General features: G+C 54.0%; 8 protein-coding genes and 1 non-coding gene across 9 annotated transcripts; 8 read left to right on the forward strand and 1 right to left on the reverse strand.

The window, feature by feature from the left end:
* The first annotated feature begins 1,947 nt into the window (after positions 1-1,947).
* B0T15DRAFT_527022 (uncharacterized protein) lies at positions 1,948-3,700 on the forward strand. The gene is made up of 3 exons (XM_062868942.1): positions 1,948-2,477; positions 2,591-3,084; positions 3,199-3,700. The coding sequence occupies exons 1-3, from the start codon at positions 2,033-2,035 to the stop codon at positions 3,406-3,408; spliced, it is 1,149 nt and encodes a 382-aa protein (XP_062722133.1). The 5' UTR covers positions 1,948-2,032; the 3' UTR covers positions 3,409-3,700.
* A 539-nt stretch (positions 3,701-4,239) lies between these two features.
* Positions 4,240-5,006, forward strand: B0T15DRAFT_430922 (RmlC-like cupin domain-containing protein; the record flags this gene model as incomplete). Its single annotated transcript, XM_062865728.1, has 2 exons — positions 4,240-4,538; positions 4,619-5,006. The coding sequence occupies exons 1-2, from the start codon at positions 4,510-4,512 to the stop codon at positions 5,004-5,006; spliced, it is 417 nt and encodes a 138-aa protein (XP_062722134.1). The 5' UTR covers positions 4,240-4,509.
* Positions 5,007-5,294: 288 nt separating this feature from the next.
* Positions 5,295-7,063, reverse strand: B0T15DRAFT_138161 (glycoside hydrolase family 18 protein). Its single transcript, XM_062861846.1, has 3 exons — positions 6,832-7,063; positions 6,628-6,776; positions 5,295-6,556 (listed from the first exon to the last, which is right to left on the reverse strand). The coding sequence occupies exons 1-3, from the start codon at positions 6,978-6,980 to the stop codon at positions 5,574-5,576; spliced, it is 1,281 nt and encodes a 426-aa protein (XP_062722135.1). The 5' UTR covers positions 6,981-7,063; the 3' UTR covers positions 5,295-5,573.
* A 7,002-nt stretch (positions 7,064-14,065) lies between these two features.
* B0T15DRAFT_573368 (uncharacterized protein) lies at positions 14,066-18,414 on the forward strand (the record flags this gene model as incomplete). Its single annotated transcript, XM_062870926.1, has 9 exons — positions 14,066-14,080; positions 14,207-14,493; positions 14,668-15,940; positions 16,282-16,462; positions 16,567-16,942; positions 17,295-17,564; positions 17,699-17,735; positions 17,769-18,002; positions 18,163-18,414. 9 exons carry the CDS (start codon positions 14,066-14,068, stop codon positions 18,262-18,264), a joined length of 2,775 nt encoding a protein of 924 aa, XP_062722136.1. The 3' UTR covers positions 18,265-18,414.
* Positions 18,415-18,428: 14 nt separating this feature from the next.
* B0T15DRAFT_138216 (uncharacterized protein) lies at positions 18,429-18,954 on the forward strand. Its single transcript, XM_062861847.1, has one exon. The coding sequence runs from the start codon at positions 18,487-18,489 to the stop codon at positions 18,784-18,786; it is 300 nt and encodes a 99-aa protein (XP_062722137.1). The 5' UTR covers positions 18,429-18,486; the 3' UTR covers positions 18,787-18,954.
* A 1,487-nt stretch (positions 18,955-20,441) lies between these two features.
* On the forward strand, positions 20,442-20,523 carry B0T15DRAFT_t74. Its single transcript has one exon. It is a non-coding gene; the product is annotated as a tRNA-Ser (tRNA).
* A 708-nt stretch (positions 20,524-21,231) lies between these two features.
* On the forward strand, positions 21,232-22,257 carry B0T15DRAFT_138227 (uncharacterized protein). Its single transcript, XM_062861848.1, has 2 exons — positions 21,232-21,936; positions 21,992-22,257. Exon 1 carries the CDS (start codon positions 21,281-21,283, stop codon positions 21,902-21,904), a length of 624 nt encoding a protein of 207 aa, XP_062722138.1. The 5' UTR covers positions 21,232-21,280; the 3' UTR covers positions 21,905-21,936; positions 21,992-22,257.
* Positions 22,258-22,706: 449 nt separating this feature from the next.
* Positions 22,707-24,072, forward strand: B0T15DRAFT_527038 (uncharacterized protein). Its single transcript, XM_062868943.1, has 2 exons — positions 22,707-23,241; positions 23,304-24,072. Exons 1-2 carry the CDS (start codon positions 23,201-23,203, stop codon positions 24,052-24,054), a joined length of 792 nt encoding a protein of 263 aa, XP_062722139.1. The 5' UTR covers positions 22,707-23,200; the 3' UTR covers positions 24,055-24,072.
* A 1,003-nt stretch (positions 24,073-25,075) lies between these two features.
* On the forward strand, positions 25,076-25,495 carry B0T15DRAFT_491912 (GTP cyclohydrolase 1 type 2/Nif3; the record flags this gene model as incomplete). Its single annotated transcript, XM_062866816.1, has 2 exons — positions 25,076-25,362; positions 25,441-25,495. The coding sequence occupies 2 exons, from the start codon at positions 25,076-25,078 to the stop codon at positions 25,493-25,495; spliced, it is 342 nt and encodes a 113-aa protein (XP_062722140.1).
* Positions 25,496-26,586: the final 1,091 nt, after the last annotated feature.

Raw genomic sequence — 26,586 nt, forward strand, 5'->3', positions numbered from 1 at the left:
CTTGTCGGGGTGTGTCGAGCGACTCCCCAGAAGGGGACTGGGACTTCCTTAGTTGTTCGAAGGCGAGACCTGTGGAACGCGAAGGCCGTTTGGAGGATCTTAACATATACCATCCGCCCTCACCCTAGTGATGGAGAGATGGCGTTCCGGACATGCGTACGGTGCTAGTAGAACCTAGATCCATCATCCATCTGTCTCAGGCTCCCCCAGTACCTCCGTACCCACGTGCCACACAGGCGTTCGGCAGGGCCTCGATACGGCTCACCTGGTACCATGCAACTAATGGGAGCGCCGGGAGCTAGATTTGTATCTTTGAGGTTGGGCAAAGGAACCGCGTGATCGGCTAAACAGCCCTCGTATCCCAACTACGATCCAAGAAGATCACAACAACAATGACAACAAGCCTGTGTAGAGAGCCAGGCGCCGATCCGCACCTATCCTACCCCAAAGGGCCGTACGTACGTAGTATACAGACCGTTCGTGGGCCAAGGAGGAAGTGCCCCGCCATAGTAGGTAGCGGCAGGTAGCAGCAGCAGCATGGACCCTTGCAGACCATTGTGCATTATTTCGTCGTTCTTGCCGTTTTTATTAGGTCAAGTCGTCGTGGCTGCGTCAGGTATCGGAGCCGGTCAGTCTGCATGTACCTAAGCGGCCCATTAGGATAGACCGCCAAAGTATTACCTACCCATCACAACACTCAGCGAAAGACATAGTTACAGTACCCGGTACATTAGGTTATCTCGGAATAGATGTTTTGTTTGGGTCAAAAATGTATAGCAGTCTTAAGTAAGAACTTAGGGTTAGTACTAGGAGTATCCGGACCACTAGCAGTGAACAATGGCAATGTAATGTATGTGCTGTAATACCATCCACCAGTACTATGGAATCTCGTGAATGCTATGTCGGTTTGCAGTTGGGTTGCAGTCTATCAAACTGGCCAGAACAGACACGGGTCTTTTGTTCTTGGGGCTGGTGGCTCGAGTTTGACTACAGCCGGCACAGCTCGAGGACAACCCTTCAGGGCCTGGCTATCGCTGTCACTACGAACCACATCCAGCATGGACTGTATGTACAAATTGCAAGACATATGGCAAGTACTAGTATGTACTACACTCCATTAGAAAGGGGGTATGTAGAGTATCTGATTGGGTAGTAATATACCACCAGCGGTCACGGTCTGTGCCAGCGACGGCAAAGGAGACGTTGAGCTGACATCACCTTCAGGAGAATCATATCTAACACAGGCACCTTTGTAACGAGAAAGGTATCATTTCTCCTTGTGACACATGAATTGTAGGGTATGACAATGGCTCATCTCCGTGTGATGAACGCGGTTATATGAAGCGAACGCGCAGTGATCACCGCAGTCTACCTTGTGTCACCTTCCCACCTCGACCATGCAAGGCGCTTGCAGAGCACGGCGCTGGCCTACCGAATCAATGCGAGTCTCTCACTGTGTCTCACTCGGTGTAAACACGCACAATATCCCCGGGCTTGGCGGCTGGAGGTTGAAGGCCCTTGCATGGTGCACCACCTGCCTTTACTGAGGGGGAGAAAATATCTCCGTTTTTGGCGGCTCTGGCGATGGCTGGTCGAGCACTGCCTGTCCGATTTATTCGTACTGTTTGCTGTTCAAAGCCCTACCGGATACTGTAAAGATGGGAAGCAGCGTCAGCAGACTGAACAGTTCTGAACACGTGCCAATATCGTCTGCTAAGATACTCTGTATGTACAAAGTGAGGCTGAGCATCGGAGTTGGCGTACCCTTGATTTCCGTACGACATCAATCAGAGTCTTCAGAAATGGCACGGGAGAGAGCGGGATCGCTAAACAGGGTTCCATTCTACCCCCTTTCTTGGTGGCTAGATATGGCAAACAGACCAACGGGACCTGAGAGCCCACCATTGAGTCTGCATGGCGGTTTCATCCCACCAAGCAACTGGCTGGCTTTCCGTATTTGCGTGCCCGCCGTGCCTTGACACTCTTTCTGTGTGCTCTCCCCCCACTCAAGCTCGTTTAACTCCTCTTCACAATGGCGTTTCCTTTCCCCTCGCAGCGTATGTTCAACTTCTACGCTTCCGCCGGGCTCATTCTGATACTCGTCACCTCCCTATTCTATGCTGCTTCCCTCACCAAGCCCATCCGGCGCATCAGAAACCCTTCGGCGGCCTTTCCGAACGACCAACTGCCCCTGCCGCACAACTTTGGTGACATCGTGTCCGAGCTTTACAAGCCGATCAAGCTTCCCGTGACCGCCACGAGCTACATGGATCAACGGGGAAAGGAGTTCGGCAACGGTGGCCGGAACTACTGGAACACGTCTCTGGAACATGCCATCCTGATTGTCGATATTGATACGAGAAGCCCAGACAGACAGAATGGGGTATTCAACGGGGCCAGCAAGATGGACTGGGAGAAGGTGCAACCGTCAGGCGCTGGGTTGCTGACTTTGGCTCACCTCAACCACTATATTTACTGTGAGTCTTTTGCTGTCTCTTCTTCCAGTCTGCGCCCTTTCTTTTTTTTTCTTTCTATGTTTCTTTCTGTCAGGAGAGTTCCCCCTGCTTCTGACAAGGCTGCCCCGAAAAAGCGCAAATTCACGGGTATGACTACAAGTTCTTCCACGCGCGGGAAATGAAAGGGCATTGGCATACCTGGATCAAGCCGCATGTCTTCCGGCAGATGCTACAACAACAACAACAGCAACAACAACAATACAAGTTCGTTGTCTTCCTCGACGCCGACGCCGTCATCCAGCACTTGGAAGTGCCGCTCGAGTTCCTTCTCAACCGGTGGGATATCTCGCCCAACACGTCCATTGCGATGCCCATCGATACTCGGCAGCTCTCAGATGAGAAGAACAACATCAGCACTGACAGCAGAGGGAAGGTGGTGCTGAACAGTGGCGTCGTCGTGCTGCAGAACCTCCCTTACACGCATGATATCCTGCAGGCCTGGACGGAATGCACAAGCGAGAAGCGGTATCCGGGATGCGGGCAGTGGAAGGAACGCTGGAGCCACGAACAGCGCGCGTTTTCTGAGTATATCCGCTATGACTTTAATCCGCATGGGAACAATATCGTCGTGAGTGTCTGCTATGAACGTTACATCCCATTGTTTCCGCTCCCCTTACGGCCCATCCCCTTCACCGGAAATACCTTGTGTGTATACTAGTAAAACTGATATATAAGTTGCCAGGAAATCCCCTGCAATGACGCGAACGGATATCCCGGACTGTTCGGCAAGGCGGGCATCATTGATGACTGCCAGGGCGAGTTCGTGAGGCACTACACGCTTGATAAGGAAATGACCAAGACCAGCACAAGCGACACGTTGGTGCAGAGCATCGGCGAGCTGGTTCAAAAGAACTTTGCGATGCATCGTGCTAGCTTGCTGATCGAGGAATAATACGGGCGCTTTCGTGTGGGATCCATGGTGAGACCCTCATGCTTTGTGCTCCTCTCTAAAGCGGGTTAGAACTTTAGAATGTACTTTCTTGGTTTATTTAGCAGGTGTTGCCTGCGGTGTTGGATGATGGGATACTCAAGAAGTCATGGGCGTTCATTGGTGAGTGATGATAGCGGTTTTGGATATGGTGCCTTAAACTTGTAGACGGTACTAGTAGCTAGTGCAGGGTCACTGCCATAATATCCATGCCTTGCAGTATGAGAAAACACTGCGTCGTGTTGATGATGCCAGCGATAGGTGCTATAGTTGCTTGGTGGTCATAGGGAAACCTTGGGAGTCGCCAGCTATCCTCGCAATATACAGTACACTCCAGCGCCGACACCACATTCAGCTAGGTAAGGTAGCAGCGTATATGCTCTCTGGCCTAGGCGGATACTGGTAACTTCTAAGGTACCATTCCCGACTTGTCCAGCACACTTCTAGGACGACGGGTCCGCATGGCTTGTTGGGTTAAAGGGCAAGCATGTGTCAGAAACGACGGAAAGAGGTTGAAAGCATAAGCGAAGGGGATTCGGTTCAATGTTGATCCTCGGCACCCTTTTTACTCTCATCATGCGATTGCCGTCTACGCGTACACGTGCTTGCTCGAGGGAAGGACTTGGGGAATTGGCATGTGGAAACCCAATAGTATTTTGTTGGGAAAGGCGGGCCCCCCTGTTCATCCTTCTTCGCATACCGCTTTGGGAATAAGAGAGGCTGTCTGACTGGTCGACACCATTACGTTTCTGCCACGTCCGTCACCACTGGGTGAAGTGCTGACATACCTTCCTCATCGAAGCTTGCTTTGACCTAGTTTCTGTATCATATGACTCAACAGGCCTCAAGGTGTCGTATCCATGCTCTTTTTTAAGTATATGTTGAGTTCTTTGCAGGGTTCAATAAACTTGAACATGGAAGCGTGTGCAGCGATATTGTGACACGAACCCCGGCCATATAAAGCTCTGTCTCTGCCTGCATTCTTTACATCTCTCACCTCCCTCACACCGAGAAGTTAGAACAGAAGCTATCGCCAATACCGCGTAGGTAATCATCCCACGAAAAATGGCATCTGACATCGCAGCCGTGAAAGCGTACGCCAGCCCCCCGCCCTCCCTCGCACTCTGAACTTGTTAACCGCCAACTAACCCAACCACTCGCCACCTTACTCCAGCAAATACGCCGGCCGACCACGAGAAACCCTCAAACTTCTCTACGACCACGAACTGCCCAACTGCCCGGGGAAGTCCATCGTCGGCCTCGAGCTGAGCTACGCGCCGGGCGGGTGGAGCCCGCCGCACCGGCACGCGGGCGCGACGGTGGTGGCCTACGTGCTCGAGGGGGAGTTCCTCAGCGGCATGAACGGCCACGCGCCCAAGGTGTACCGGCCGGGGGAGCAGTTTGTCGAGCTTCCCGGCTGCCACCACACCGTGTCGGACAATGCAAGCAGCACCGAGCCTATGAGGGCCATCGTCGTGTTTGTGGTGGATACGGCTGTGCTGAGGACGGAGAGGGGGTACGCGGCGCTGGTGGAGGTTGATCAAGGCTGGGAGGATGCTTGAGGCTGGCATTATTATCTATCCTCTATGGGAGACTACCAAGGACAAGACTTCGAGTGCCTAACGTGGTGCGCTTTGTTCTTATTGTCCTCTATCGTGGCAGCACAAGGCTGGTTGTGTCGGCGAATATCAGCGACAATGGCCATTTTGAACACTTTAGCTGTGCGTTTCAGAGCTCCAGCTGCTTCGAAAACAGGGCGAAATGGTGCTAGCTTTTAATGTAAACATCAAGTCCAACTCAGAGTTGTGGGTGTGCGTCTGTCTGCTTTCAAACGAGTGATAACATTCGGCCAAACCACAGACCTCACCTCCGTTGGCGGCCACTCATAACGACGAAGATTGTCCTGCGAGGCAGGAGCTTCGGGCAAAGTATGTACATGAATATGGAACACGTAGAAGTGAAGAGCATAAGAATAGACAGCGAATAGAAAAAAACGGAGGAATAGCCAAACGAAGGGATCAGCTGCCCACCACGCAAAAGGGGGGGGTCAAAGAGATGTCACCTCTGTCCCCCATATCCAACATGCCCTCCATCCAAAAACTGCACACACTTCCCCCCTCTCCCCTCCCTTACACAAACCCAGCCTTCATATTATCATATTGACTCGCCGGGAAACTCAACTGGTTCACAGACTTGTCGATCCCGCCCAGGGCGCTCGCACTAGCTCCAATCAGACTGCCCGCGTCGGTGCGATCCGCCGAGGCCTCCCAGAACATGCTCCCGCCGAGGCCCTTCTGCTTCAGGTAGGCGACCTTCTTGGCGATCATGTCGGCCGTGTCGAAGCTGATCAGCTCCTTGGTGGCGGCGTCGTAGCTGTAGGTGGCGCCGGCGACCGAGTCGTACACCACGATGGCGCCGGCCTTGGGCAGCGCCTTGTAGTCCCACACGCCGGCCTCCCAGCTGCCCTGGCCGATGCCGCTGTACGGCTGCCCGAGGCCTGCCGTGTTCTCGAACGAGCGGCCGTAGATGGGCATGCCCAGCACGATCTTCTTGGCCGGCACGCCGGCGCGGATGTAGTCGGCCACGGCGGCGTCGGTGGAATAGGGCGTGGAGTTGTTGTTGGCTGGGTTGGGGTAGAGGTTGGCCTGGTGGCCCGACACGCTGTCCCAGCTTCCGGCGTAGTCGTAGGCCATCAGGTTGATGTAGTCGAGCGTGGACGCGATCTGGGCGAGGGGCAGCTTGTTGTAGTTCTGGGGCCCTGCCGGGGCGGCGATGGTCAGGAGGTAGTGGTACCCGGGCGTGTACTGGGCTGCGTAGGAGTCGAGAGCGGATCTCACCTCCTTCAGCAGGGCGACGAAGTTGGCGGCTTGGGTCGCGTCCGAGGGGTATTCCCAGTCGATGTCCAGGCCGTCGAAGCCGAGGTCGGCGAGCAGCTTGACGGCGGTCGAGGCGAAGGTGGCGCGCGACGAGCTGGTGCTGGCCGCCGCCGGGAAGTTGGTGGAGTAGGTCCACCCGCCGATCGAGAGGAGCGTCTTGAGCTGGCGATTGTTCTTCTTGAGCAGGTAGAGCTGCTTCGCGCAGCCGTAGACGTTTTTACCCGTCTCACTCCATGCTGCGGGTTTGTTAGCTATAGCTGTTTTGTTTTACTGTGCAAGGGCAGAGTGAAGGAAAGAAGAAGCATACAGTCGCCCGGATAGTGCTTGTCCAAGTCTGCGTAAGTGTCGGACAGGTAGACCTCGCCGGTGCTTCGCACGTTGGCGAAGGAGTAGAGGACGTGTGTAAGCTTGGATGCCGGCAGCTGATCCGGTTGGTAGTTGCGGCCGTAGATGCCCCTGATTCGGTCAGTTGGTGATCCACTTCAGGAGTCATGGTAGGTATTGTACGAACCAGTTCGTGAAATACACCATGTTGATGTAGCCCGATGACTGCCGTTTGTCTACTGTGGCATCGACCGAGGGCACCGGGGATGCACTGACAAGGAGCGTGCCGAAGGAGATGGCAGCCAGTGCCGCATGTTTCAATGAGAAGGATACCATTGTGAAGGAGTGACTGAAGTCTCAAACAGGACAGCCCGCTGTGAGGTTGATTGTGAGGTGAAGAAGCTGCTGGTTTGCCACTTGGACATCCCATCCAGTGTCTGGCGTAACGCAATGTCTTATACTCCTGCAGTGAAGCCTCCATCTTGCCCTCCATGCGGCCTTCAGTAGCACCTCGGCCTCCTGATTGTCTGCTACCCTCCCAGATAGCGTGACCGAGCGCGTGTCGACCGTGTCTCCTCCATTGTGACCGGAAGGGAACCTTCCCACGCGACAGCCCCCTATCTCAGATCTTGCCGCCCCGCTGACACCCCTCGGCGCCAGCAACGTAACAGCGTTGCCGCCGAGGACATCGAGTTCTGAATGGAAGATGGTTCCTAGGTGCGGAAATTGAGACCTTTGTGCCCGCGTGCGCTATTTCGCGGACCATTTGCCAGTTTGCCCTCCAAATCGGGCCTTACCACAGGCGTGTCGCCGCGGCCTCGGAGGGCTTGCAGAGATTAGCCCGTGACAGAGTATCATGGCGGCCCTAGCTCGGCATGCCGAAAAAGCGCCCGGCGCGACCAAGTCGGTCATGTTCCCCCCCAAATGCAACACCAAGTGGACTGGCATCTCGGTCCTTATCGGGGGCGGAACCCTTGAGTGGTGCCCCTTGTGAACCAGTGTGACGGTAGTTGTGGGTGTGAGCCAATGAGGGGTTTCCTTTCCTTTTGCTCACTCATACCCGCGAGTGCTTCTACATCGGCATTGACGCGGAGGCGGATCACCAGGCACCCGCCGGTGCCACGAGGAAATCGAAGGCGCCCCCAGCTCCAGCCCAAATGAGGAAGGTCAGACCCCCTGACGCGCAGTTCTGATTCGCGGTGGGAACTTGGAAGGAAATGCCAAACTGAGGGGTATCTCCGGGTTGCAGTTTGCCCCAAAAGTTCCTGGGCCCAGATCGGGGGTGGGGCAGATATCAGAGGGAACCGTTTCATTCATCAGTCAAAAAGGGTAGGAAACCGTGAGCCTGTGTCATCGGGTCTTCGGCCGAAGTTGCAGACTGCCATCACATGACGGGAAGCAAGTGTGGTGATAACGAGGGAAAATACCTCTCCCAAACTCATGTCTTTGGTACGATCTCCTGTGAGATCGCAGTGTGAAAGCTATGGTCAATTTCGAACAACAGCAACCACATAAAGTTTGCTTCACGGTGGCAATTCTGGCAAGGGCCCCCGTGACGTGAATGGGCCAAGTTGCATCATCGGAAAGTCAAAATCGGGCAGAGCCGCATAATTCGGGAAGGTCAGTTATATTACACACACACACGCGACCCCCTTGTCTGCCACTAGTACCGAGCGCCAACGACAAGCGGCAGCGGCGGGCAGCCGGTACCTGAATGGCAGCCGGCGTCCCGGAATGGGATTCACGCGGGGTTAAGGGGCACCACCTTTCGCGGGTGGGACTAGGTGACAGCCCTCGGCCTTATACCACGCTGACGCCCGCCCTCCGTTACATGGAAGACATAGTGTAGGTTCAAATGTTGTAACGTTACCTGGCCGACAGCAGATCGCACCCAAATATGGTGGGGAGCCAGACATAGTCTTCCATGCTGCTGCGTGACGTAAGACCGAGAAGGATAAGATATCATTCTGTACACTGGATTTGATAACAGCAGGTGACAGGTTGATTGCATCTCTGCGTTTCAGTTGATGCACGAGATAGGAACCTGCATCATAGAATTCATGGAAGCGGGAAGAGAAAGAGCTGCATATCATCCTCGATACCGGGTACCCTAGCTGGGACTACCTGGCATCGCTCAACTCGGTAGTCATCTTCGCAGATGTAACTCTACCCCTATACCCGGAGAAAGCCGCATAGAGATCAGTGTTTCGAGAAGCACCAGAGACGACAGTAGCAGGCTCGGCCACCTTTGTGTACGGCCCTGCCAGGAACCATAACTGGAGCAAGAAGGGCCATCGGATCAGCCTTAGAGGGACCAACAACCGTTAAAGCAACGCGCCAAGGTAAGGGGACATATTACGCAAGGTACCATCGAGACACTTAGTCCACGTTACGCGTGCGCAGGTGCGTTACTAGTCCATAGTGGGATATGACTCGTTGTTCTCCGATGTTCTTCCCATCCCTTCCCCTTGCGGTCATGCCAGCTGGTCCGGAGGTTTGAAATTCGAGCGTAATCTGCTACGGACCGGGGCTTTCAGAACATCAGCCTCGCAAATCGGAACCGGAACAGGGTCAGACGGCAGGCGATTCAAGTCTACACTTAAGGGGCCGGCCTGGGACCACTTGATGAATGCTACTTTGGTGGGCTGAACAGGGTCGTCTCTGGGTTACGTAGCTTCCAAGATGCTGGTTAGGGTGGAGGTTACCTACGACCCGAGAGTACGGATTTGCCGAACATTCATTCCGTGGTGCAACTGTTGTGCGTTTCCGCTGCTCTAGAGGGTTGACGCCTATTAGAGCCCGAACAATGTCACTGGATGTACGAGTGAATAACCTCCCTATTTTCGCTATGCACAAGCCACAACCCGTGGTCCCGCGGTCGACGCTCGGGCTTATTGCCGTATCCGAGGTGTTCAGGGCTGGTGAGTATACATCGTTGTCTGAATTGCCAGGCAGGACGACATACCATTTTACGCTGCTCAGCAATATCTCGCGCGTCTTGTGCCGCTGGCCTCGATTGCCTCTAGGAGCGTATAGAGCGCCATGTCTTCCGGCTTCAGACTAGCCATGAGTTCCGCTCCCGCATCCTAATACATCTGTTCCTTGGGGTGCGGCTCTCGCGTGGTATATATTGTAGCCCTTGTCGATGCAGTGGCCGCATCCTCAGTTGATTGGATTTGTTTGCGCACTTTCGCGCTCGACTTTGCGGCGCGACTTGGTCGCTTCGGTGAGGGTTGCTGCTCGGCTACCCCGAGGGCCGCGAGACGCCGTTCTGCCTTGGCCGGATAGGTATTCAGACTCGATGCGATAGCTGGGCTCACACGCAACTGTATCACGCCCCAGACGGCCGAGCTTCCCTGGCCGCCATGCCGACAGCTAGGAGGACCTTTTGGTGATGCAGCCCTCCGCGACTCGCTCCTTCGGCATCTTGTCGTAGAATCACCCGTCTGGTTTGAGCAACGCCCCGAGACCCTATTCTAAGTCCAGTATGGAGGATCCTTTCTCTGTTGCTTGATTAACCAAACACTCTCAAAGCTACCACGTCAGTGATGGAGCTGCCAGTGTCCGTCGGACGAAAGCCATTGGGTTTAGTAGAGTTCGGCGTCTTCGACGCGATCCCCTACTATGATCAATCCCATTCCTCCAATGACAGACATTGAATTAGCTGCCAGTAGTTATGGTACAAACCTAAGACACGGTGGGCGCAGCATCATGCAAGAAGAGAAGAACGCTGTGGTTGGAGGATGCCCGAGCGGGGTTGATCTTGTGTGACACTGTTTTCAAGTTGAGAGTTGGGCTGCACTTGCCTCTTCAACGAACTTCCCTGACCGCCCGCCTTTTGGACCGTCGCTGGTAGCAACGGTACACGTCTAGATCGGGGTCCACTACACTCTAATATTCTCTCTTTAACCCGATAGGCCTTTCGCATCAGAATCATGATATGTAAAGCGGAGTAGTGAGGGAGCTTGTGGGCAGCACGGAGACCGGATTGCCTTCAGGCTTCATGTTGCTGACATGATACTTGCAGGACTGGGCCTTCGGCAGACGTGGATCGCGACTTCCAGGAACCTCAAACCCGGATTCTGCAACCCCCGACGGGACAGACCAGATCCAAAACAGTCACAGGAGTCCTTCGACGCCCTCTGTTTCTGCCCAACCACACAGCGGCTCTTCTGATCATGTCCAGACGGAGATGACCCTGTCACTGCCATAGCGTCCACCGTCGCGATCAACCAACACGCTGGGTCTCTCGCTTGTACACGCGCCTCCTGCACCTTTGGTTGACTTGATATTCGTCCACGGCCTTGGCGGCACATCCTATGGCACCTGGTCCTGGCGGCGCAACCCGGACAATTTCTGGCCTGCCTGGCTTGCCGAGGATGCCGAGCTGTCGAGGTGCCGGACCTTCACTTTCGGGTACAATGCTGACTTCACGAAGGACTCTGCCTCAGCCATCATCGACTTCTCCAATGATCTGCTAGTGCGCTTGAAGACATGGACGCCCTCGACCACGGATGGCAACGCAATAGGAACGGTACGTGATCGCAAGCCTCATCTTCACGATATGGCAGGCGTTTGCTCAGTCTGTCATAGTACCCCATCATCTTTGTTATGCATTCCATGGGAGGCCTCGTAGTCAAAAAGGTCAGTCTTACGCAAGGCGCTCGCAGGCGTTGGGGGTGTCATTTCCTAACTTACTCGCACCACAGGCGTACATTATCGGCAGATCTAGCGAAGAATACCAAGACATGGTCTCCCAGGTCCGAGCCATGCTTTTCCTTGCGACACCTCACCGGGGCTCTGCCTTTGCAGAGCTGCTGAACAACATACTGAGCACCGCCCCAACCCTTTCCGCCAAGGTGTTTGTGGCCGAGCTTACAAAGACAGCACCCTCTTTGCAGGACATCAATGAGCAGTTTCGGAATAACGTATCTTATAAGCGAGCGAGACATATAAGCGAGCGAGACACTAAGTTCTTGGCACGACGCGTCCTTCTTCAACCACCCCCAACAGCGCGTTTTTCCTATAACCAAGAATGTCTTCCGCTTCAAAGGAAGCTAGGGTAATCTTGGCCCTTCAAGCTCTTCAAAATGACACGAAACTGAGCCTCCGAGCCGCGGCCAAGCTCTATAACGTACCAGTTTCAACCCTCGGCCACCGACGTACCGGCCGAGCTGTACGACACGATCTTCCAGCTAACTCGCGGAAGCTCACCGATCTAGAAGAGAAGGCTCTTATTCAGTATATAATTGAGTTATCCGAGCGAGCTTTTCCACCAAGACTCCGTGGTGTAGAAGATATGGCCAACCAACTGCTACATATACGCGACGCGCCCCCTGTCGGCAAGCTCTGGGCCCATAACTTCGTCAAACGCCAGCCAGCCCTCCGTACACGTTGGTCGCGTCGATACGACTACCAGAGGGCTAAGTGCGAGGATCCAGAGGTCATTGGCGAGTGGTTTGCACTCGTACGGAATACCAAGGCCAAGTACGGTATTGTAGATGACGATATCTATAACTTCGACGAGACTGGGTTTATGATGGGCATCATCTTCGCGGGCATGGTGGTTACAACCTCTGATGGCCGTAGCAAGGTAAAGCTGGCCCAGCCTGGCAACCGCGAGTGGGCAACGGTGATCCAGGGAGTCAATGCTCTTGGCTGGGCCATCCCTCCGTTCATCATCTTGGCCGCACAGTACCACCTCGCTAACTGGTACACCGAGTGCAACCTCCCAGCCGACTGGCGCATTGCAACTACCGAGAATGGCTGGACTACCAATGCGGTAGGCCTTGATTGGATCAAGCACTTCGACTACCATATAGCGCCTCGGACAAAGGGCAAATACCGGTTGTTGATCCTCGATGGCCACGAAAGCCACCACTCAACCGAGTTCGAGCTCTACTGCCAGTAGAACAACATTATCACGCTCTGCATGCCTCCACATTCCTCCCACCTCCTCCAGCCACTTGATGTTGGCTGCTTTGGGCCGTTGAAGCAGGCGTACGGTCGCCAGATCGAGGACTTAATGCGCGCACATATCAACCATATAAGCAAGCTCGAGTTCCTTTGTACCTTTCGCGCGGCCTTCTTTGCCTCTATCACCAAGAGGAATATCCAGGGCGGTTTTGCAGGGGCTGGCCTTGTGCCGTACGATCCAGAGAGGGTACTTTCGAAGCTAGATATCAAGCTTCGTACACCAACACCCCCAACCTCACGGCCAGGCACTGCACAATCTTGGGTCTTCCAGACACCACACAACCCCCGAGAAGCCAACTCACAGTCAACGCTCATCAAGACTCGCATTGCCAACCATCAAAATAGCTCCCCGACTTCGATGTTGGCTGCTGTGGACCAGCTTACCAAGGGTACAATGGCTGTAATGCACCAGGTGGCCCTCCTTCAGGCAGAGGTGTCTTCGCTCCGCAAGGCCAACGAGGCGCTAAGCAAGCGCCGGAGAGCCAAAAAAACACGTGTACGGCTTGGAGGATCACTTACTGTGCAGGAGGCACAGGAGGTGGTAGGCCAGGGGGCTATAGGTGGGGAGGCAATGCAAGAAACACAGCTGGATGGTAGTGGTGCCGGGGGGGGTCGTACGAAGGTTCGGTGCTGTGGTGTGTGCGGCAAGCCTGGCCATAATGCCCGTACGTGCCAGGAGGTTGCAGAAGGGTCTGATTCAGCTGTCTCTGATGTAATTGTAGTTGGTTCCTAGTGTTGTTGCGTTGCAATTGAGGATAGTTGTTATAGAGTGGTGGAGAGTGTCTCGCTCGCTTATATGTCTCGCTCGCTTATAAGATACGTTATCTGCAAGGGACTGTCCTTGAGCTCGCTGTACGAGACTCAGAAGACTGCACTCGGCCCGCTACTAGTAGTCAAGAAAATGGTATCTGCTTCGATGCCCTTTGGCTTTTCATCCCTTTCTTCTCTCTTTCTTCGCTTTTCTTTTTCTTTTTCTTTTTCTCTTTTTCTACTTCCTCCTCTTTTCTCTTTTCTGTTCTTCTTCCTTTGCCCTATGATTTTGTCCCAAGATTCCACTTGGCGGCACTTGCATCTCTCTTCCGTTTTCTTTCGAGACAAGCATACTAACACGTTACCTCTTCAGGTTGTGGATAAAGAGTCTGCGGTCCTGGGATATCCTGGCGAAATCTCAGCCCCCTTGGACGCGGACCATCATGCTGTGGCCAAGTTCAAGTCCGTGGATGATCCGAATTACGAACAAATGAGAAATCTCCTGCGCCTGTTCTTGAGAGACCTCCAGTCAAACGACGTCGCCATGCCCATCCCGGCATCACACCGAAAAAAGCTTGAACGGGTACTCGGTGTCTACAGTGACCCTAGCTTCGACCTTGAGATCTTGGAGGACCGTATGATGCGAGACTCCTGTCGCTGGATCTTGAAAAGAGAGACATTCCGCGAATGGAGACATGGCCTGCACGGAGGTTGTTCCCTGTTGTGCATTAGGGGTCTGCCCGGCGTCGGCAAATCGGTTCTCAAGTTTCGTCATCAGATCGCTTCAGGAGGACTTCCCAGAGTTGGCTTGCTGCTATTACTTCTTTAACTCCCAGGATCATACGAAGAGGAGCATCAAACACATGCTCACGGCCATCGCCTTTCAGATCGTTCTTCGGTCCAAGTCCTTCCGCCAGCGGCTGCTCGACTTGCATGACGCCCGGAACTTTTCTATCGACCGGCTACAAGCCGTCAACGTCTGGACGTCCGTCTTCCAGCGAGAATTGTTTCAGGAGGCTGCGGAGAAGCCCATGTTCTGGGTCATCGACGGCTTGGACGAAGCAGATCATCCCGAGCTGTTGATCAGACTGCTCTCGAAACTGGAGCCGCACTGTGGCCTTCGGTTACTGATCATCAGCCGTCCGATCAAGGAAGCAACAGCACTGCGCTCTCTGCGAATCAAGTCCATTCTGGATGAGATCACCTAGGATGACACGCGGGACGATATTCGGTCGTATGCTTACGAGGCCGTGAGCTCCGTTCTCCTTGATGATGAACCTCGAGACAGCATATGCAGCAAGATTATCCAGAACCCCCATGGGTCGTTCCTGTGGGTGGCCTTGGCTGTCGAGCAGCTCCAAGAGCATTGGCACACGCCGGATACTCTCAGTCAGGCGCTTGAGGGGCTACCCCAGAGCATGGAAGCGTTTTACGACAGGATGATACAAACCATTGCAAGCCAGCCAGAAAGGCCCAGGCTTATGGCTTCGAGGATTCTTGCCTGGGCAATGTGCTCACTACGGCCCCTTGGACTTCAAGAGCTGCAAGAAGTCCTCGCTGCCGAGTTTGGCGCATTCTTGAACCTCGAGGACTCGGTATCGCAACTTTGCGCCAACTTTGTCATTGTTCGAAAATCTCAGGTTACATTAATACACGAAACAGCCCGTAGCTTTCTGCTGGACCGAGATAGTGGTCGGCTATTGTTGCTCAAACCTCAGTCTGAACATGAGTACATTGCCAAAGCCTGCCTGAAGTTCCTCATGGATCCGAAAAAGGACTGGAGACGCGTGCTCACAATTTCCAAACAGGCCGCCTTTGACAACCATCCTTTTCTTTCCTACGCGATTAGCTGCTGGGCACACCACGCCAGCCACGCACCGCCATCTGCGAATCTTGCCGCACTCGTCCAAACATTCTTGAACAAGTCCGCCCTCGATTGGATCCATGCCGTCGCGCTGCTCGGCGATATTAGGGTCCTGACGCGTGCTGGCGAGTCCCTTCGGACTCTTTCTGACTGGCGGACCGACACAACCCATGAAAATCTGCTGCAGTGGTCCAGGGATCTCAGTCGCTTCCCTGGCCGATTCGGCCGGATTCTGGCCTTGAACCCTCTCGCCATCTACCAGCAGATCGTCCCCTTCTGTCCCACTCAGTCCATGATAAGGCGGCACTTCGGTCAATTCAGCACTATTTCCGTGTCGGGTGTGTCGGAATCCTCCTGGGGAAACTGCGTCGGGCGCCTGATGCTGGGCAAGACTTCCGGTTTTATCAAGCGAGTCGTCTGTCAAGGGCCCTATGTCATCGCCGTAACTGAGGAATGCGAGCTGATTGTGGCTTCTGCCGAGTCGTGTGATGAAATCAAGCGAATAACCCTAGAGGAAGTGTGGAAAGATAAGACTCCTATCCTTGCTATGGCTAACAGCGGGGGTTCCTCGTTGCTGGCCGCCGCCGACGGGCGCCGGGTCCGGATCTGGGATCTGGCCACGGGAGAGGAGGTATTATCCATACCGCATTACTCCGGGATTGTGGTTCTGGCACTAGCTTTCAAAAACGATGATGAGCATCTGTTGGTAGGATATGAACACTTTGATGCCTTGTCCATCCACTGCTTCAGGGTGGCAAATGGAGTCAAAGAATGGGAGGATACACTCAAACCGCCAGAAGCTGTGCGATTCCATCCTAGAGTTATGTTGATCAGCCCCGACAGCAAATGGGCCGTTGTTGCCTGCAAAGATCGCGGACACTTATACTATACGCATGGAGCCTCGATTTTCCGGGCAGTCATCCTCGGCGACGATTGCGCACAGAATTCAACGAAGATTCCCATTGGAGCCGAGTACCGAAACGAGTTCTTTGGCGCCCCGGAACGCTCTCTGTATTCCTTTAATACCACGACCTCACATTGTTTGAGTGGGACCTTCAGTCGGACATGCTGAGGCGCCTGCCGCACATCAGGTCAATGGAGTTCGCATTTAACTTCGTCGGCACGTTACTAGCATGTGTCACTGATGGGTACGGGTCCTTCTCGATTAGGAGGCTGCCGGAATATTGGGTTCTGAAAGAGTGGTCGCAATTTCCACTTGTAGGCCGTTGTGGGCGTTGGCGTTTAGTCCTGACGGGCGGCGCCTATACCACGGTTTTGGTCACTGCTGCGATGTCTTGGAACTGGATGGAATTCTGTGTCCACCTGTTGCAGACGTTTGTCTCCCGGATGCCGCTGAAATGGAGCCGATTTTGGATTCGTCTGTCTCAGACGATTGGCCTCCGGAACCCGATGTCATTTCTGTCCTGCTCGACCCTTCTGGCTGGGTCTACCTGACAAGAGATTGGTTTACAGAGCCGATCCACAACACAACCAAGGGAAAGACGCCCATCGGGAACCAGGATAAAATCTCCATTATTAGTTTAGGCAACACGCCTACAGCTCTATCACCTTCGGGCCGGTACGTTGCTACGGGAAACCCTGATCTCCACGTCATCGTCTACGCCGTCAGCAAATTCGAGAGCCCTGAGAGTTACAGCCTCAAGATCAACTCAATAACACACGCTTTGGCTGCAGACAAAGCCAGTTAGTGTGTTGTTCCATCATTCAGAGGAGTACATACTCATCTCGTGGGTGGATCCTATCATCACTATGAAAAGGTCCGTCCCGCATGAACCCGTAAAGTGGTTGCGCGTTGGTGTATAAAGCTTAGAGGCTGGAAAACGTATCCGCAAGTCGAAACTAGTAGTTGGCATGTGGCATTGGCCTAGCATCACGCACCACCCAAGTGATACCGATCTTTTTATCTGTGTCGAGAGCTCGAGGATCAGGGCATTCAAGTGGGATTCGCTGGCTGAGGTCGGCTTGGAAGGCGACAACACTATACCATGCGGGGATGAGTATCTGTCGCCCCTCAGGAGGGTTATTACTCTTGTTGACAGCTATATTGTCTTGGAAATCGGAAATAACTTTCAGATGTCGAGGACGACCTTTACAGTTGACTTTGGAGATCCCACCAAGGTCACGCAGCCAAGGTTTGTGGAGGGCGCGTCCGACCTTGTTAATTACCTCATTGGATCATGCCAGGACCATGTTGTATTCCTGGATTACGACTACTGCGTTTGCACCTGGGATCTGCGGGTCGGACCCGCGTCGCTGAAACGGCACTTCTACTTGCCAAAGGACTGGCTTGACAGGGACACGTTGGATAAGTGCGTGGTCAACGGGCAAGGGACGGTCGCGTGTGTGAAAGACGGCAAGGTTGCTGTCATTCGGCATGGCATCAAGCTATGAGCTGCGCCCTGAGCACGGATGACTATTCATTGCTTTTTTCCCTATACAACAGGTTAGGGAAAGAGTCCCAGGCCATTATCCGTATCAAAGTACTAACACTGCTTTTAGACGGGCATTCAAAGAAACAACAGGGCCGTTTCCTGCCGTGGTTTACCACGCCGCCCCAATATTGTCTGCTGCCGGTACTGCCCAGCGAGGCCAACCATCAGCGGGTTCAACGGCCCGCGAGGAAGACATTGAGACCACCGGAAGCTACTGTGACCCTTGCGAGGGGCGAGCCCTTTCAGTGCGGCGCGCCGGGCTTCATGGACAGACGCTTGAAGGACATCTGGGACAACGTCGACTATCTCTCAGTAGTAGGTTGGCGGGCAGCACACGGTCGTGCTCACAGGAAAAAGGGTGGGGGGGGGGGGAGGGGGTGTTATAGTTTATGCGCAGGGTACTCGGGACTTGATAGGAGGAAGACGGAAAATGGAAACAGGAAAGAAAGCTAAACTCTATCCCACTGATTTTTAGAACACTTCGGTTAAGAAAGGCCATATTGACAGAATGATGCTTGTTGCCATCGAAAATACATCGTTTCCTTATATCCCCCTATCCCCAACAACGCTCCCTTAGCACCGCAAAAAGTGTACACCGCATCCCTCCAGATCCCACCCAACCATATTGCAATAGCAGTTCTACAATATGAATCCGAACCTTGAATCAGGGGATCAGAATCCCGTTGTTGATATGCACCACCCGCCTGTCCCAACGATGCCTCCTCCCCCTCCCACCCCCACTCCCATTCCCACTCCCACTTCCACTTCCACACTCCCTTCCAAATACCCTATCACGGTCATGCCAGCGGTAATAGTGGGAATAGTCGCACGTCGAACCATAGTCAGGGTAGTAGTAGCAGGCGCTGCAGTCGGACGAGGAGGTGTGGCCCCGCGCGTGGTACAGCGAGTGCTCGTAGCGGCGGTCGCAGCGGACGAGGCGGCGTTGGCGGACGTGGCCGCATCGGTAGTAGTCTGTGTAGGTTATGCACATTTTTGCTTTGCTGTGCTGTGCCTATGGTACCGGCTCGGTTTTGAATCGGGCTTTTCTTTCTTTTTTGGGGGAGGGAGTTCGTCTCGGTTGTTGAAGTCTAAGTCTTAAAGGCTTAGGTTGATGGCGAAGACTTTGTTTGTCTGTCTGTTTGTTTGTTTGTTGTTGGCTTGGTGGTGGTTCCGCTTTTTGGTCAGGATGTTATTGAGGGAGTTTTTTGGGGATTTGTGACACTAATAAGTAGTGTTGATAACCTGACTGGGAGTGACGCTGAGGATAAGGAGCGGGAAGGGATGCTAGGGAACAGAGCGGAATACACTCCAGGTATTTATGTTCATGCTACACTGTGAGCCTCGGTTACCTCAGTATTGTCCTCCTGAGTCATTCCTTGGTAAGGTAGGTAGGTGGGCGACTACGAAAGGCTGTCGGTTGCCAATGTCAGGTGCATGTTGATCAAACAGCTCACCTCGCTCACCGTGGGTCAACTACCGGGAAGCAACTTGGCTGCTCTTAAGATATGCCGACCACCTAGGGCATCTAAAGGGAATTCAATAACGTGGAGCCGAGAAACCTGTTCTTTTCAAGCTCACTGCACTGTGAGCCAACCACAAGGTTGTATAATTGGGCTTTTTCCAGCTGGCTCAATGGTGTATCCTGCCACAGCCACGTGGCCTCTGAATAACTGAGCTGCGAGGCTGAGGTACTAGTATGAGAAGATGGTGTGAAATACGTAAGGCTGGACTGCCACGGGTTTGCGTTCAGTGACGGACTGGGTGACAGACCGAAATGACCACGTAGGCTAGAGAGGGATATTAGTGACAACACCTTGTTAGCTAAAGTGGTCCACGGAGAACTCGTGGTCAGGCTCCGCGGCTCTGGAGTCTGAGTCTTGGCTTAAACAGAAAATGTATGCCCCAAAGGCTCTCTCAGGAGACCGGACCTCAAGGTCAGGTGAGGTTAGTTACTGTTGGTCCGGTCAGCTGGGGCTGTGAGCATCAGATTGTGCAACCCCAGATCAGATCATGTAATAAGGTAACTTGGTACTGCCCTGTAGAACGCTCCAGGACATATTATCGGTTACCACTTGGTTCACCATGAAAATGATCCGGCTCGGCTTGGCTCGGCTCGGAATAGCGCCGATGTTGCCAATGGGTTCCGGAGAGTCGGGCGTCTGAAAACTTAGCGATACATAGGACTGAGGAAGCAGGGAGCACATGGAATGGTCGGAAGCACCGCAGAAGCATATACCATGTCTAGTGAACTTATACTCCCCAGGCTGTCTTGTCATACATTGCTGCCTAGACTCCCATAGCTCAGCTAGTACCTTTGGCCGGCAGCCTCGAGGCAGATTACGTCAGGTGCGGCAACGGCATTCCGCGTTTCGCCCTCCTTAAGCTAAACTGCTAAAGTGCCGTCTCCCTCGGCCACAGCTTCTCAAGGACAAAGAAATGAGAAGGAGGGTTAAAGTCTCCAAGCTTAGTATCACGCGATCAGTCCCTTATACCAGCTGAATGGGATATATGGATTTCATTCATCGCTACAAAAGCCTTGCCCGGATAAACGTAGTACCAAGGCAATGTAGCATAGCAACTTCTGTCGGCTGTTGAGAGCTGGCTGCGATTAAAGAAGCGCTGATCACTTGCTACGAGGGAGGAATGTACAGCACAGGATGAGTACCGGGCTGTCCTCTGAACTGTATGGTGATGCTCCATTGACACCATGTACTGTCAAGGAACAAAGTGTGCCAGATATAACAAATGCTGCAAGGTGCGGTGGCAGAGTGGTCTAATGCGCAAGACTAGAAATCTTGTTCCTTCGGGAGCGTCTGTTCGAATCAGGCCCGCGTCGAGCTTTACTTTTGCTATGATCGAGTAAGTGGCATCTCATTTTTACCAGAACACTTACTGTCATCTATCCACCACAAGCAAAGCTTAACTACGTCGACAAGTCGAGAACTGGGGTGCAAGCGGTTCCAAATCTCGGGTTGCAACGGATCAGCTTTCACGGTATTCATCGGACATAACTACAAGGTATTACCAAATCTCTTGGCTTCGACTGGCTTCCGAGAAGTTGGTTGACACTCCTAACAAGGTAGCAACAAGGCATCCAACAGCTTTTGGAGAATTCGGCAAGGTTCTCCCAGGTTATCATGTGGGTTCTTTGCGGCCACCACCTTTGCGTTGGAGTTCGCTTCATATCTGTTCCTAGTTATTCACTCCCATATCTGTTGCGGTCTTCAGCGAAATAATCATTACTATCGTACCTACCTAGGCAGTTTGACGAAGGAGAATACATTCCAAGTGGTGGTAGATTACCAAGCTTCTCCGGTTTGTTAGACGGCAATATCGCCCGTCGGGTATGGGACTGTGCCGCATCCATACCTGGACACTAGGTACTCAGGTGATGGTGTTGACCGAGTGTGCCACACCATCACTTGCAGATTCACCACTTGTTGTCACCCCGGCCCACACTGCCAAGCTAAACCCACCTCAGTCTTGAGTAAACCCATAGCTCAGAGGCTGCAAGTGAGAACCAACGTTGGCTCGCAAGGCTCAAGGCGGAACTGGTCCGGAAGTCACTGAGAGATCTTTGCCTATTCTGGAGTATGTGCGTTGGATCCTGCGCTGTGGTCTATCCCCAACACTTGCAGTTGTTGGTAATAGAGAACGTCGGAGATCCAGCGTTGGATGTACTCCTCGCTGTTTTTGGCTCGGTATTTGACATCTTCATGCCCTGTCCTCAAGAGCGCTGTGACCATAAACATGTCACAGAAATCTCTTCGCTACTAATGTCACTCCACCATCACCTCCAATACAATGATCTTGCGGGAACCGGAATGGCTGAGGATACAATATTTGGCTCGCCATCGCCAGGGCACGTATTGCGGAGCGAAAGCGCGTCCCCCAAGATCTCGGAACGCAGCTTGAAGGCGGCTGTGGTGGGGATCGCGGTGGGAAGTTCCGTCGCCGGACTGCTCATTCTTGCCTTGCTCATCTGGACTTTGTTGCGAATACGGAGGCGGCGGCGGGAAGTACTCGAGGTGCGACCCGCGCCGTGGCCAAACTCACCGTTCCCTTTCGTCCCGCCCAACCTCGACAAACAACTCGCTACCCAACACGTCCCCATTGTCGTTCACGAGATGCCCGGCTCGGCGGTAGAGCCGAGACACGAGCTGCCTACTCCGGCCAACAGCATGACAAGATTTGTGGCGGAGACTCCGTGGATCTGATATGATATGAGCTTTGGTGTTTATCCGGCTGGGTAGGTACACCCAATTTTGCGAAGAGAGAAAGTCTGGATTCTGACACACAATCAGGAAACCCTTGTCTCGTTGTGCCTGCTTGTCGGACTGGTTGAGGTCTATAATACTTGGGCACGGTACGGCACAGCAATGGACGGAGGTGCAGAAACTGGCTTAAATCCGGAGACACTAGCAATGCAAGATACTCGCCTCTCCGTGCTAATCACAAACCAGGTCTCGGCGGTTCATGGTATTGTCTGGCCAGGAGGCGCCTGAGTGTGATGACCTGCTAAAGCCGACAATTCCACAACCCTTGCCATCCCTCGTGTTGGTACGGTAGGAGAGTTGATGGTCAAGCTCAGGGCGCGGCGGTGGATGACGGGATTTAGACTCTTTCAACCTTTAGGTGCTCGCTTAATCACATCAACTCGGGCATGGCAGAGTCGACGTTGGGCCTCCACCCCTCGCATCCTTTCTCTCTATAGCTATGGTGTTTGATACAATGACTAAGGCAAGGGGACATTCACATTCCCAGAAGCCATGTTCGTATCCATATGCCATGATTGCCCATCGCGCTCTTAGCGTCACCGATATATCCTTCTTCAATCGTGGGAAAGAACACGAGCATTAAAGATGCTACTAGCTAGACCCTTGGAGCACAAGACCACTCGACAAGTTTGGGACCAAGAGCACTATATGGGAATTTGAACATGGCTTAGGATCGCAGTGGTCGCCGTAACCGAAGTAGCGGACCTGGACGATACTCTTTTGGATTACCATAGGGCGACGATGTAGTTGTGACTTACACTGGTTAGTCGGATTCGTGACCGTTCGTCATGCTGGATTAGTCCCGTAACGGTCGACGCCAAGAGGCCGGCACCAATCATCACAGCGCATCAACAGACTGTGGCGCTCTCCAATACGAGGCTCGGCCTGCCATTCTGGTGTTCTTCCGGCCAATGACCGGAGTCCATACAGCGCTTCCCCGCGAAAGTCCTCGTCCAGGTCTTTGTTAGCGCCTCATGCGTGGTCGCATGTCACCCGGTGAACAGGTTGTGAACCGCATCCGCCCTACCAAGTGACCATCGCCATGGACATGTTACGCTGGACCCGGCCACAAGTTCGCCCGAGTCGCCCTTGATGTCGAGAACTTGCATAAGACCCCAGTGGTCCCAGACTTTCGGGAACCTGACATCTTTCCCCCAGGCCCATCGTTAGACCAAGGTAACACTGCTACTACCAGTATTCAGCCTGTCACTCGTTTGGAAGTCAAAGACTGTCGAGATGCACTCGCTTGGACTCCTCCTTACCCTTGGGGCTGCTGCGTGAGTCTGATCCGTCAACATCTGCGGGATACTGTACTCTGCTTACCTACTTCCTCGCACAGGATTGCCCCGGTCGCGGCCACCGGCAACCACGGTACCACGACCGTGACCGCGCCCCCGGGCCCCGTTACCGGCTGCCCGACCATCACGGCAACCAAGGAGCAATGCACCACCTGCCCGCAGCCCGCCTGCCTCGTCCTCAGCACCGTGACGCAGGGCTGCGACTGCCCGGCGCCCGCCACCGTTTACACGTCCTTTCCGTGCAGCGACAAGTGCAAGGGCCTCGGCTGCGCTACCAGCTGGAGCGTGGTGACGGTGACGGGATGCACCACATCCACCAGCAGCCTCCCACCTTCATCCACGTCCAGCAGCAGCACTAGCAGCAAGACGGCCTCTTCTTCTTCTTCTTCTTCGTCAGATGACTGCACCGAGACCGAAACCACCCACAGCCAGACCAAGACAGCGACCGAAACCAAGACCAAGACGTCCTCGTCAGATGACTGCGCAACTTTCACAACAAGCACCATCACCGCCTCCCAAACCCAAACCCAAACCTCATCGACGGATGACGGCGAGACCCTGACCGAAACCCGCACCCGCACCCGGACGGAAACCCATTGCAACAACAACCCCTCCGGCCCTTGCAACCCCACCGGCTCGGCCACGCGACCGCCGATCAATCCTACCGGCTCGGCCACCCGGCCTCCCATCAACCCCACTGGCTCGGCTACCCGGCCTCCGACTACCAGCAGCATTGTTACCGCGGGCGCGGCGGGGAGGGCGAGGCCTTTCTTTGGGGTTTTCTGGATTTGAGAGCGGGGGAGGGGAGGGAGGGGGGCAGGGGGGTAGTACGTGGTTTGCGTAGGATAGGGTGAGGGGTAGTGTGTTTCGTTGAGGGGGGTTGGCATGAGTAGGACCGATGTTTTAAGTTCGGTACTGGGATGAGATTCTATTCTATTCACGAAAGCTCGGGGAGTTTTGGGGGTTGTGCCTCTGTTTTGTGGGTGGATTGTAATGAGATGGTGGTCGAGAGCTGGGGAGGGCAACTGAGAGTCATGAATACCTATGGAAAATCAAATATATCTCAGGGGAGGCCAGGTATGATTTGGATCCTGTAATGAGTTAATGTTGTGGATCGCGTATATGAAGCAGGAGTCGTACCTGTAATCGCAGTGTCTCTCTTGGTGACTTCAGCTCTAACTATTGAGGTTCAGTGAGATTCTCATGATCTTGCCGAGTTACTGCTCGTTGGTTGCTAAGGTCAACTTGTCAGGTGAGGCAAATACCCCTGGCAGATTCTCTTCTATCAATAAGCCTGGAGACTAGGCCGCCCGCCAACTTGTTAGTGCTATACAAACAGGCAAAGCACTCCAGTGTAAGCATCTCGATGAGTTCAGTCTGTGTACAACGGCGCCGTTGAGGACCCCTTCCGGAGGTCGATCATCCAATCCAGCCCCGAAGTTCCATGTTCTCACCCATTTGGCCAACGTGACCGTCCAAAATGCGTCACAGTGGATGGGTGTTTAGTAGCCACCGACTGTCCTTGCATACATAGAATGAGTTGCTCGCTGGTGAGCGCTTTGTATATCTGTTGATCCAAGCGGAGAACCGGTGAGGCCCGGCGAACGGGCTGTTCCACACGAGCAGCCCCGCTTCTAGGCCGTCACAGCCCCGCATGTCGTTCGGACTGACTGTTACGCCCGAGCAGATACGGAAGCGTGACTGCATCTCGAGCATCATCTCTTCAAACCTGAATCTCAGACCGACCCTTACACCACCCTTGGACCCGATTCCCCTTGCCGGGTCTTTTACACATCCCAGAGACCAAGAAAAGATGGCATCCGCACTGGCCCGCTACAAGCTCGTCTTCCACGTCCCGCCCGCGGCGCTCGAGGCTTGCAAAGCCGCCATCTTCGCCGCGGGGGCCGGTCGCTACCCGGGCCCAGGCAACTACACCGAGTGCTGCTACACCACCATGGGCACGGGCCAGTTCCGGCCCGGCGATGCCGCCAACCCGCACATTGGCAAGGTCGGAGAGCTGGAGCACGTTGAGGAGGCGCGGGTCGAGACGCTGTGTGTCGGCGAGGACGTCGCCCGGAGGGCCGTTGCTGCCTTGAAGAAGTCGGTTCATTTTTTTTTTTTTTGTTGAAAGGGTTGTTCCCGTGGGGGTCCTACTTACCGCAGCTGACTTGGCCACAGAGCGCATCCATACGAGGAGCCTGCGTATGAGGTGTACAAGCTCGAGGATTTCTGATCGAGTCTGGTGCCACTTGTCTCTAAGACTCTATGTCTGAGACCTGATGCGCGGATCCTTTGGAGAGGCACTCCTTGGTGAGACAGGTGTGGAAGGCGCAGTAGCTATCATCTGTGGTCCCGGCCGACGGAGCTCTCTCCGGCGATGCTGCTTGGACGGTAGTTGTCTCTATATTTGTTGCAGATTTGCGGTATCGGACTAGGTGCGACACCTCTTGACAATAATGTCTCATTCACCTACCTTCCTGACTCAAACATGCATGATTGAACGGACGGAACATCTCGTGGAGCCGTTGACTTCTTGTCCCCGACTTCCCGACTCCTCGGAGGTCTTGAGGCGCCCGCCTCTTGGCGAGTTTGAACTTGAGATTCTGTTCGGATCGGGAAGTTCGACTTGCCGATCGTTGCAGCTCCAAGGCGAAACGGCGCTTGTTGTCTTAACACTGCCTTTTCAGGTGCCACACGTGTAACCAGCTGGATAAGCGAACTGCGAACAGCAGAGGATGTGGTTTTTGTGACTTGTCGATGCTCAGCTTTGCGTTGGTGGTGTGGAGACAGGAGAAGCAAACATGGCCAGATCGGATGCCCCGCCTTTCAACCCCAGGCCATCGGGATCAACACCCCGGTCAGACCCGCGGAGTGGAGACGACCCTGCGAGCTGCCAGCCAAACTGATGGTTTCCTGCTCCCCAACTGCCCGACGTTCGTATTGCGAATTGCGATGCCTTCGCGAAGATGTCCATGAATGTGGGCCTGATCTCGCGGAATCTACACGTATATGGCTATCAGAGCGCTCGCCAGTCGATGGGCGTCCAGTTTGCATAAGAGGCGATTACCAAGCCATCGGGATTACTGGCTACTACGGCCCATCGATCTTCAATCTCAGCTTGATTCCTTAACGGCGCTCATTTCGTGCTCATCTCATGCAATCTCTCAACAGCCAGTCGAAGACAGTCGTTGGAGTCTACTAATCCAAAAAACCGCGCTCATTCCACCCCATCTTGCCTTCCTCTTTCTTTAGTGCTGGTGTCTCATTCGTTGGAAACTGCGACGCCGTCATGTGCCACCACATCTGACTGAGCATCAAGAGTCC

The sequence above is a fragment of the Chaetomium strumarium genome (genome assembly GCF_033439665.1).
Source record: "Chaetomium strumarium strain CBS 333.67 chromosome Unknown B0T15scaffold_3, whole genome shotgun sequence".
Classification (NCBI taxonomy): domain Eukaryota; kingdom Fungi; phylum Ascomycota; class Sordariomycetes; order Sordariales; family Chaetomiaceae; genus Chaetomium; species Chaetomium strumarium.